The sequence below is a fragment of the Oncorhynchus gorbuscha genome, linkage group LG07, assembly GCF_021184085.1.
Source record: "Oncorhynchus gorbuscha isolate QuinsamMale2020 ecotype Even-year linkage group LG07, OgorEven_v1.0, whole genome shotgun sequence".
Classification (NCBI taxonomy): Eukaryota; Metazoa; Chordata; class Actinopteri; order Salmoniformes; family Salmonidae; genus Oncorhynchus; species Oncorhynchus gorbuscha.
The window spans coordinates 79,580,986-79,594,406 of record NC_060179.1 but is presented as its reverse complement, the minus strand read 5'-3'; the positions used below and the strand labels follow the sequence as shown (position 1 = coordinate 79,594,406).

The window sequence follows — 13,421 nt, the reverse complement described above, 5'->3', positions numbered from 1 at the left end:
TACGAGGGGGGGGGGGGGTCCTGCCGTCTCAAAAGTGGGCAAACTGTTCACTCAAAAGCCTCCCACTGAAAGGTAAACAGAGTCCTATGGCGTGAACATTCACATCCATCTCAAAGAATAGATAAATAATGTCACTTATCATTGTAATGTGTCACTGCTTAGTAAACTAACCATCGCCACAGTACTCAAACAGAAATATTTATCACACTACACATTTACATTTGATTAAACACATTCCTTACATATAACCAATTTACCTGCTATAGACAGTAAATATTCAAAACAATATTGTCCCATATATGGTTAGTTTTAAGTATAAAAAATAAATAAAAACTCCAACCAATGTTAGTAATACTAGAGTTAATCTTAGGTCATTATGTCATTCTCTGTTACTCCCCAGAATGCAATTTGTTCAGGACATCAAAACAAAAGAACCAACATTAAAAAAAGTCACACGCAAAAAAAAGAAGAAAAAAAGAGGCAAGTAATGCAAGGCACACACACATTACACACACACACATTACACACACACATTACACACACACATTACACACACACATTACACACACACACATTACACACACACACATTACACACACACACATTACACACACACATTACACACACACATTACACACACATTACACACACACATTACACACACACATACACACACACACACACATTACACACACACACATTACACACACACACATTACACACACACACATTACACACACACACATTACACACACACACATTACACACACATTACACACACACATTACACACACACATTACACACACATACATTACACACACATACATTACACACACACACACACACACACACACACACATTACACACACACGCATTACACACACACACACATTACACACACACGCATTACACACACACGCATTACACACACGCATTACACACACATTACACACACATTACACACACATTACACACACACACACACATTACACACACATTACACACATTACACACACATTACACACACACATTACACACACACATTACACACACATTACACACACATTACACACACATTACACACACACACATTACACACACACACATTACACACACACATTACACACACATTACACACACACATTACACACACACATTACACACACGCATTACACACACACATTACACACACACATTACACACACACATTACACACACACATTACACACACACATTACACACACATTACACACACACACACACACATTACACACACACATTACACACACACACACACACACATTACACACACATTACACACACATTACACACACACACATTACACACACACATTACACACACACATTACACACACGCATTACACACACGCATTACACACACGCATTACACACACACATTACACACACATTACACACACACATTACACACACACATTACACACACGCATTACACACACACGCATTACACACACACACACACATTACACACACACGCATTACACACACACACACATTACACACACACACATTACACACACATTACACACACATTACACACACATTACACACACATTACACACACACATTACACACATTACACACACACATTACACACACACATTACACACACATTACACACACACATTACACACACACACATTACACACACATTACACACACACATTACACACACATTACACACACATTACACACACATTACACACACATTACACACACGCATTACACACACGCATTACACACACGCATTACACACACACACATTACACACACACGCATTACACACACACATTACACACACACGCATTACACACACACATTACACACACTCATTACACACACACATTACACACACACACACACACATTACACACACACACACACACACATTACACACACACACACACACACACACACACACACATTACACACACACACATTACACACACACACATTACACACACACATTACACACACACATTACACACACGCATTACACACGCATTACACACACACACATTACACACACACATTACACACAAACATTACACACAAACATTACACACAAACATTACACACACATTACACACACATTACACACACATTACACACACATTACACACACATTACACACACATTACACACACATTACACACACATTACACAAACATTACACAATCAAACAGGCATATGATACATTTAAACAAACATTACACAAATCACACCAACACACAGATTACTGTACAGACAGACACCAGTTAAATGGCACTACAACACCCATTGCAGGGCAGGGCTCACAGGTAAGGTTTACATGCAGTTGAGAGAAGTACCTGTTTGTGAGCAGTAAGAAGAACTAGCTGGCTGGCTGGGGTACGGTGGTGGATCAGTATAACTACTGTACTGTAGCCTACAGTGGTATGGTGGTGGATCAGTATAACTACTGTACTGTAGCCTACAGCGGTATGGTGGTGGATCAGTATAACTACTGTACTGTAGCCGGTACAGCGGTATGGTGGTGGATCAGTATAACTACTGTACTGTAGCCTACAGCGGTATGGTGGTGGATCAGTATAACTACTGTACTGTAGCCTACAGCGGTATGGTGGTGGATCAGTATAACTACTGTACTGTAGCCTACAGCGGTATGGTGGTGGATCAGTATAACTACTGTACTGTAGCCTACAGCGGTATGGTGGTGGATCAGTATAACTACTGTACTGTAGCCTACAGCGGTATGGTGGTGGATCAGTATAACTACTGTACTGTAGCCTACAGCGGTATGGTGGTGGATCAGTATAACTACTGTACTGTAGCCTACAGCGGTATGGTAGTGGATCAGTATAACTACTGTACTGTAGCCTACAGCGGTATGGTAGTGGATCAGTATAACTACTGTACTGTAGCCTACAGTGGTATTCATTCAACAACCCTAACTTCATGTCCACATCCCGGTTCAACCCGAATCCTATAGCCTCAAACCTAACCCTAAGCCTAATCCTAGCTCCAGCCACAACCCCATCTCTAGCCGCAACCCCATCTCTAGCCGCAACCCCATCTCTAGCCGCAACCCAAACCCTAACTCTCACAAGCCCCTACAAATCAACAGAGATGCATGACGCCAACACCATCATTGAGTTTGCCAATGACACGCCGGTGATAGGCTGTCTCATTGTCAGTGATCTGTCCTATAGGAGACCTGTCAGTGTGGTGCCAGGACAATAACTTCTCCCTCAACATTGTCAAGAAAAAAGGAGCTGATTATAAACTACAGGAAATGGAGGACTGAGCACGCTCCCATTCACATGGAGCAGGTTGAGAGCTTTTAAGTTCCTCGTCGTCCACATCACTAAGAAATTAACATCTTCCACACACACTCACATAGTTGTGAAGAGGGCACTACGGCGCCTCTTCCCCCACGGGAGTCTGAAAAGGTTTGGCATGTGTTCTCAGATCCTCCAAAAGGTCGACAGCCTGCCCACTGATTGGCTGCACCGCTTGGCAACAGCTCGGCAACAGCTCGGCACCCGACTGCAAGGCGCTACAGAGGGTAGTGTATACTACACAGTACATCACCAGGGCCAAGCTGCCTGCCATCCAGGACATCTATACCAGGCGGTGTCAGAGGGTAGTGAATACTACACAGTACATCACCGGGGCCAAGCTGCCTGCCATCCAGGACATCTATACCAGGCGGTGTCAGAGTGTAGTGTATACTACACAGTACATCACCAGGGCCAAGCTGCCTGCCATCCAGGACATCTATACCAGGCGGTGTCAGAGGGTAGTGTATACTACACAGTACATCACCAGGGCCAAGCTGCCTGCCATCCAGGAACTCTTATACCCGGCGGTGTCAGAGGGTAGTGCGTACGGCCCAGTATGTGATGTTTCTCATGGACTGAGGGTCCTTTAGGTGCCTTTTGGCAAACTCCAGGCAGGCTGTCATGTGCCTTTTACTGAGGAGTGGCTTTCATACCATAAAGGCCTGATTGGTGGAGTGCTGCAGAGATGGTTGTCCTTCTGAAAGGTTCTCCCATCTCCACAGAGGAACTCTGGATCTCTGTCAGTAACCATCGGGTTCTTGGTCACATCACTGACCAAGGTCCTTCTCCCCCGAATGCTCAGTAGTAAACTTCTTCCATTTAAGAAAGATGGAGGTTACTGTGTTTTTGGGGACCTTCAATGCTGCAAAAATGTTTCGGTACCCTTCCCCAGATCTATAACTCCAGATGTGGTTAACGGTTTGTTGAAAATGAGACCATCTATAAAGGGACTATCTACATTGAGTGTACAAACATTAGGAACACCTTCCTAATATTGTGTTGCACTCAGAACAGCCTCAATTTGTCAGGCATGAAATAAAAGATATTGAAACGTCCACAGGAATTCTGGCCCATGTTGACTCCAATGCTTCCCACAGTTGTGTCAAGTTGGCTGGATGTCCTTTGTATGGTGGACCATTCTTGATACACACAGAAACTGTTGAGCATGAAAAACCCAGCAGCGTTGCAGTTCTTGACACACTCAAACCGGTGTACCTGGTACCTACTACCATACCACGTTCAAAGGCACTTTGTCTTGCCCCTTTCACCCTCAATGGCAGACATACACAATCCATGTCTCAAGACTTAAACATCCTTCTTTAACCCGTCTCCTCCCCTTCATCTAAACTGATTGAATTGGGTTTAACAGCCTTCACCTGGATTCATCTGGTAAGTCTATGTCATGTTCCTAATATTTTGTACAGTCAGTGTATAGCAGACTATTTAAATAAAATGGGACCTACCTGTATTAGACTCCATAGAGACATGCAGTGTCCAGACCACCATCCAGGAAGTCACACCAAATATGCAAAGTGGAGGCACTGCATGCATGATAGGTAGTACAGAGGAGACTTAGGGTGGGAGGCTACTTGTAAGAGGGGAGGCTTAGGGTGGGATGCTTAGGGTGGGAGGCTACTTGTAAGATGGGAGGCTTAGGGTGGGAGGCTACTTGTAAGATGGGAGGCTTAGGGTGGGAGGCTACTTGTAAGCGGGGAGGCTTAGGGTGGGAGGCTACTTGTAAGAAGGGAGGCTTAGGGTGGGAGGCTACTTGTAAGAAGGGAGGCTTAGGGTGGGAGGCTACTTGTAAGATGGGAGGCTTAGGGTGGGAGGCAACTTGTAAGATGGGAGGCTTAGGGTGGGAGGCTACTTGTAAGATGGGAGGCTTAGGGTGGGAGGCTACTTGTAAGATGGGAGGCTACTTGTAAGATGGGAGGCTTAGGGTGGGAGGCTACTTGTAAGATGGGAGGCTACTTGTAAGATGGGAGGCTTAGGGTGGGAGGCTACTTGTAAGAGGGGAGGCTTAGGGTGGGATGCTTAGGGTGGGAGGCTACTTGTAAGCGGGGAGGCTTAGGGTGGGTGACTACTTTTAACTAGCACTACGTCTACTAAAGATGAGAGTGTGAACACAAAGTCATTTATCGTGACAATAGTAGAAGGTTTAGACCCGTTTATAATTAGTTGTTTCATCCACCAACACTTTTGTGATCCCCAAGTATCTATAACTACTTTATTGCAATAGAGTGATTTAATGAGCCTATAGTTAGGTTTCTATCCAATTGGCAACAGCTTTTCACGTGAATATTTTTTTAAATCCTGATAAAAACATGAACATTTTCCCATCACCAATGCATTTGTATCAAACCGACTAGTCTGTGTGTGATGCCATACTGAGCCAGTGCTGGCTAGCCTACATCATGAGATTATTATGGATGAGAGATTATTTTAATTATTCAAAATGGCAGCCAAGCATCAATCATCATTTCACCAGAATAGGACCTTCGATATTTATTGGAAAGTAGCATGAAGCTCATCACCGTGCCCTTTCACCAACCCATTAAATCACAGCTTATTTCATCTGTAGCCTGATAAACTGCCTTCCCGATTCGTGAGAGGACCACACAACATATCATTACAAATACAACAGAGCTCTGAACTGAATAAATATTTATTCCGCTTTTCCTCTATAGTAGAAAGTCCACGTACATTTGAGGTCATTTTTCAACATTACAACTGTTTTGGTACCCCCCCCCGCCAAATCATACACAGCAATAATTCTCTGTACATCACTCGGATTGATCTTTACAACAAAACATTTGCATTGTTGCAAAAACAAAATGACAAATAGAAGAATCATATATATATATTATACAGAGCATTCTGAAAGTATTCATACCCATTGACTTTTTCCACATTTTGTTACATTGCAGCCTTATTCTACAATTAATTAAATACCCCATAATGACATCACAATGCCCCATAATGACATCACAATGCCCCATAATGACATCACAATGCCCCATAATGACATCACAATGCCCCATAATGACATCACAATGCCCCATAATGACATCACAATGCCCCATAATGACATCACAATGCCCCATAATGACAAAGCGAAACTCGATTTTTAGAAGCCACACCTCAGTAAAAAGGCATGACAGCCCGCTTGGAGTTTGCCAAAGGGCACTTAAAGGACTCTGACTATGAGAAACAAGATTCTCTGGTCTGATGAAACCAAGATTGAACTCTTTGGCCTAAATGCCAAGCGTCATGTCTGGAGGAAACCTAGCACCATCCCTGTGGTGAAGCATGGTGGTGTCAGCAACATACTGTGGGGATGTTTTTAGGGACTGGAAGACTAGTCAGGTTCACCTTCCAACTGGACAATGACCCTAAGCACACCAAGACAACGCAAGAGTATCTTCGGGACATGTCTCTAAATGTCCTTTAGTGACCCAGCCTGAGCCCGGATTTGAACCCGATCGGACATCTTAGGGAAAAACCTGACAATAGCTGTGTATCGACGCTCCCCATTCAACCTGACAGAGGTTGAGAGGATCTGCAGAGAAGAATGGGAGAAAGTCCCCAATGTATGTAAAGCCTATGTATGTATGATGCCATGTATGAATGTATGTATGCAGGTATGTATGTATGTATGTATGCAGGTATGTATGTATGTATGTAGGTATCAATAAAGTACTGAGGTATGTAATGTATGTATGGCCAAGATATTACGTAAATGTAATATGTAATGTATTTTGTATGTATTAATTATTACTATGCAAAACCTGATTTTGTATGTATGTATGTATGTATGTAAATGTATGTATGTATGTAAATAGGTATGTATGTATGGTATGTATGTATGCAGGTACTGCCATGTATGCACTGTATGTATGCATGTATGTATGTATGTATGTATGTATGTATGTATGTATGTATGTATGTATGTATGTATGTATGTATGTATGTATGTATGTATGTATGTATGTATGTATGTATGTATGCAGGTATGTATGTATGTAGGTATGTATGTATGCAGGTATGTATGTATGCACGGTATGCACAAGTATTCATCACCTTTGTTTTTTTATATTTTGTTACATTACAATGTGTCATTTAAATGGACTTCATTTGGTATGTAATGGACATATAGTCCAAATGCAGGTAGTTGTAAAATCGGGTCTCCGAAGGCACTGTATGTATGTATGTATGCATGCAGGTTGTATGCAGGTATGTATGCTGTATGCAGGTATGTATGCATGCAGGTATGTATATGCAGGTATGTATGTATGTATGTATGCAGGTATGTATGCAGGTAAAATGCAGGTATGTCATGCAAGTATGTATGTATGCAAGTATGTATGTATGCAGGTATGTATGTATGTATGCAGTATGTATGTATGTATGCATGCAGGTATGTATGTATGCAGATATGCATGTATGCAGGTATGTATGCATGTATGTATGTATGCAGGTATGTATGTATGCATGCATGCAGGTATTGTATGCAGGTATGCATTGAATGTATGCACGTATGTATGCACGCGGGCATGTATGCATGCATGCAGGTATGTATGCATGCAGGTATGTATGCATGCAGGTATGTATGTATGCAGGTATGTATGTATGTATGTATGCAGGTATGTAGGTATGTATGTAGGTATGTATGTATGTATGTATGTATGTATGTAGGTATGTATGCAGTATGTATGTATGTATGTATGTACGTATGTATGTATGCAGGTACGTATGTATGTATGCAGGTATGTATGTATGTAGGTATGTATGTATGCAGGTATGTATGTATGCAGGTATGTATGTATGCAGGTATGTATGTATGTATGCAGGTATGTATGTATGCAGGTATGTATGTATGTATGCAGGTATGTATGTATGTATGTATGCAGGTATGTATGTATGTATGTATGTATGTATGCAGGTATGTATGTATGCAGGTATGTATGTATGTATGTATGTATGTATGTATGTATGTATGTATGTATGTATGTATGTATGTATGTATGTATGTATGTATGTAGGTATGTATGTATGCAGGTATGTATGTATGCAGGTATGTATGCACGGTGCCTTGCACAAGTATTCATCACCTTTGTTTTTTTTCATATTTTGTTACATTACAATGTGTCATTTAAATGGACTTCTATTTGAATTTCATGTAATGGACATAACACAAAATAGTCCAAATTGGTGAAGTAAATTTTTAAAACATTTTTTTATTACTTTTTTTATTTATTTTAAATCGGGGAAAAAAAACGGAAAAGATGTATGAAGCCTTTGCTATGAAAAAATAATATTTAAAAAATTCCTAAAAAGTAAAACACCCCTTTGCTGTGAAGCCCCTAAATAAGATCTGGTGCAACCAATTACCTTCAGAAGTCACATTATTAGTTAAATAAAGTCCACCTGTGTGCAATCTAAGTGTCACATGATCAGTCACATAATCCCAGTATATATACACCTGTTCTGAAAGGCCCTAGAGTCTGCAACACCACTAAGCAAGCGGCACTATGAAGACCAAGGAGCTCTCCAAACAGGTCAGGGATAAAGTTGTGGAGAAGTACAGATCAGGGTTGGGTTATAAAAACATATCAGACATTTTGAACATCAAGGGGCATCATTAAATCCATTCTTAAAAAATATGACATCACAATAAACCTGCCAAGAGAGGGCCACCCACCAAAACTCACAGATCAGGCAAGGAGGGCATTAATCAGAGAGGCAACAAAGAGACCAAAGATAACCCTGAAGGAGCTGCAAAGCTCCACAGCGGAGATCGGAGTATATGTCCATAGGACCTCTTTAAACCGTACACTCCAAAGAGCTGGGCTTTACAGAAGAATGGCCAGGAAAAAAAGCCATTGCTTAAAGAAAACAATAAGCAAAAATGTTTGGTGTTCGCCAAAAGGCATGTGGGGGACTCCCCAAACATATGGAAGAACGTACTCTGGTCAGATGAGACTAAAATTTAGCTTTTTCGCCTTCTGGCGCAAACCCAACACTTCTCATCACCCCGAGACCATCATCCCCACATGTTGTTTGGATGTTTTTCATCAGCAAGGACTGGGAAACTGGTTAGAATTGAAGGAATGATGGATGGTGCTAAATACAGGGAAATTCTTGAGGGAAACCTGTTTCAGTCTTCCAGAGATTTAAGACAGATGGAGGTTCACCTTACAGTAGGACAATGACCCTAAGCATACTGCTAAAGCAACACTCGAGTAGTTTAAGGGAAAACATTTAAATGTCTTGGAATGGCCAAAGACCAGACTTCAATCCCATTGAGAATTTTTGGTCTGACTTAAATATTGCTTTACACCAGCAGAACCCATCCAACTTGAAGGAGCAGTTTTTCCTTGAAGACTAGACAAAAAAAAAAAATAATCCCAGTGTCTAGATGTGCCAAGCTTATAGAAACATACCAAGAAACTTGCAGTTGTAATTGCTGCAAAAGGTGGCTCTAGAAAGTATTGACTTTGAGGGGGTGAATAGTTATGCATGCTCAAGTTTTGTTTTGTCTTATTTCTTGTGTTTCATAATAAAAAATATTTAGCATCTTCAAAGTGGTAGGCATATGTCGTAAATCAAATGATACAACCCCCCATGTTGTAAGGCAACAAAATAGGAAAAATGACAAGGGGGTGAATACTTAAGCAAGCCACTGTATGTATGTGTGTGTATGTATGTATGTATGTATGTATGTATGTATGTATGTATGTATGTATGTATGTATGTATGTATGTATGTATGTATGTATGTATGTATGTATGTATGTATGTATGTATGTATGTATGTATGTATGTGTGTGTGTGTGTATATATATATACACACACACACAACCTTTCAAAAGTTTGGGGTCACTTAGAAATTTCCCTGTTTTTGAAAGAAAAGCTATTTTTTTGTCCATTAAAATTACATCAGCAATTGATCAGAAATACAGTGAAGACATTATTAATGTTGTAAATGACTATTGTAGCTGGAAACGGCTGATTTTGTAATGGAATATCTACATAGGTGAACAGAGGCCCATTGTCAACCAACACTCCTGTATTCCAATGGCACGTTGTGTTAGCTAATCCAGGTTTATCATTTTATAAGGCTAATTGATCATTATAAAACCATTTTGCAATTATGTTAGCACAGCTGAAAACTGTTGTCCGGATTAAGGAAGCAATAAAACTGGCCTTCTTTAGACTAGTTGAGTATCTGGAGCATCAGCATTTGTGGGTTCGATTACAGGCTCAAAATGGCCAGAAACAAAGAACTTTCTACTGAAACGCTTCAGGAGTGATGCTTGCCGATAATGGGCCTCTGTAGATATTCCTTTTTTTTAAAAGCTATATAAAATATCAGCAGTTTCCAGCTACAGTAGTCATTTACAACATTAACAATTTCTACACTGTTTTTCTGATCAATTAGATACAATTTTAAAATGGACAAAAATGTTTAGCTTTTCTTTCAAAAATAAGGACATTTCTAAGTGACCCCAAACCTTTGAACGGTAATGTATATCAAACGAATTCCCCCCCCCGCCCACAGAGTGGTCATGCTCTCTCTCTTCAGATGTGGCAGTCTGAATACTCCCAACCGTGACCTTTTTCAAGAGGAGAAAGAAGCATTGGCAGCTTCTGGTCGTAGTAACTCGGAGCGCTTTTGTCTCTATATTTAACACAGACAGAGAAGGGGGTTGGCAAAGCTAGTGGAAGAGAGGAGTTTGGTCACACACACAAACAGAGAGACGGTGCAGGAAAGAGACAGCAAAGAAGACACCATTTTGTTTGTGGCGGGAATGAGTTTCGGGCTGTAAATGTCACTTACTCTTCTCTTTGGCAAGTTGTAATAATTGGCTCAATCTAATAGGATTTAAAGGGAGATTCAAAGATAGAATTTCTGATTTAGACAGGACTAGTTACTGACGAACATATAGACAAGCAGACAAGACTGGCGTCTTTCTTTATTCAGCACATAGAAATAACAGACATGTTTTATCCTGCCTCACCTATCATGCTTTCCCCCCCCATTTCCTTTATTTTAATACAAAGACTAAAAGTACAAGAAGGCTGAATGAAGTCACAATAACAAATCAACTCCTGTCCTTTTTTTTCCCCAGAGGTCGCACAGTTGTTCAATTCATATGTGCTGCAAATATATATATGTCACAATAGCAAGAGTTACAGTACATGTGACAAAATGCTATTTATTACAACGCTCTAAATGGCTATTGATCCAATTATTGCCATAATTTGCAGTTGTGCTGTTGGCAAATGGATGACTGATGACTCCTTTAAGGGTATCTCATCCATTCATTCACTCCAACATACAGTATGTGTGTGCAGATCAGAATGACCTATTATTTTTGTGATATATGGTAATTACGCAACGGTTAGATTGAATGGTTTATAGCTAGCAAACATTTATTAATGTTAGTCACAACTCATCTTCCTATTGTATGCACAGCAAGAGAGGCACGGTGTAGTCACAATTATGGCATCCAGGCAGCACTGATTGGAGGGGATGAGAACAGAGGCTGTTGCTTTGGCAACATGGTTTCCACACCATGAAAATGTAGCACCTTTGTTGTGGGATGGCCGAGGTGCACAGGCTATCAGTCGTTTCTTCTTTCATGCATGAATGCCTGAACAGTAATCCTACTCAGAGCCTCACAACTCTTTCTTTCAGGGATGGTTGTTTTCTCCGTTCAGCCTTGTGTATATTTATATTAAAAAGACACACACACAAAAAAAAAGATATTCAGAAATCCACAAGCATTTGATTATCAGAGTAAAAGTCTTTCACACAGCCTGTCAGGTGACCTCTGACATCATAAAACATGACTTTGTGGCTAATAATAACAGCAACACCATGTTTACAGAGAATGTCACACATCATACAGAATATTGGGTCTTTAAGGTGCGTTTTGATCAACTGATAATCAATAGAGATATACTAAATCATTTATTTTACTTTATGGTACATTAATGTACAGCACACAGTCATGGTCATCCATTCATTGGGCAGATGCCGCCGCCCCCCCCCCCCCCCCAAATAAGTTATAATAATGAGAAAAAAAGAAAAACATTTACATTTATTGAAGTTATTTCACTGCGTGTGATACACACACACGCCTCTCATTTGAAGAGGAACGTTAATATGTTATCAGAAGAACCTCACAGTCTATAAAGTAAAGTTATTCTCTTACGGATAAGAAGACCCAGTATAGTTTTAACTTGACATTTGTTTTGATAACTCATTATCATCTGTACATGACTAAAACAATCCCCTTTGGATTACCATTTTGATTTACAATGATATTATAAATACTTCAACCTTCAATCTGGTGTAGAATGGTAAAGATTTTTATTTTAAATTATTTTTACTATTTTATTATATATATATATATATATATATATATATATATATATATATATATATATATATATATATATATATATGTTTACAGAGGAATAAATCCCCATTGGATAGAAAATACATATACATGCATGAAAGACAAGCAAAATATTTTTCATCCTCAGTCCATCATTCCAATGATTTGGATGGTGCCAGGATGGTGTCGGTCCAATAGTGGTGGGTGCTGGTTCCACCAGTGCTTGGCCTGGGAACTTCCCAGTAGTGTGAAAGTACCAGGTGAGAGAGGCAGGAAGGAACGGAAGATAGAGGATAGACAAGGCTTTCCCTTGGTGGAATTGGGGGGGGTAGACAAGGCTTTCCCTTGGTGGAATTGGGGGGGATTGACAAGGCTTTCCCTTGGTGGAATTGGGGGGGGGGTTGACAAGGCTTTCCCTTGGTGGAATTGGGGGGGATTGACAAGGCTTTCCCTTAGTGGAATTGGGGGGGGGGGGGGTAGACAAGGCTTTCCCTTGGTGGAATTGGACAAGGCTTTCCCTTGGTGGGGGGGATTAGACAAGGCTTTCCCTTGGTGGAATTGGGGGTAAACAAGGCTTTCCCTTGGTGGAATGGGGGGTAGACAAGGCTTTCCCTTGGTGGAATTGGGGGGGTAGGGCTTTCCCTTGGTGGAAT

At 40.6% G+C, this 13,421-nt stretch overlaps 1 protein-coding gene across 1 annotated transcript in view; it reads right to left on the bottom strand.

The window, feature by feature from the left end:
* LOC124040407 (brain-specific angiogenesis inhibitor 1-associated protein 2-like) overlaps positions 1-13,421 on the bottom strand; it is a 143,811-nt gene that overhangs the window by 3,717 nt on the left and 126,673 nt on the right. The window contains exon 15 of the mRNA XM_046357567.1: positions 4-65. Coding sequence (XP_046213523.1) covers positions 29-65 — 37 coding nt within the window. The 3' untranslated portion in view covers positions 4-28. The remainder of the gene's footprint in view (positions 1-3; positions 66-13,421) is intronic.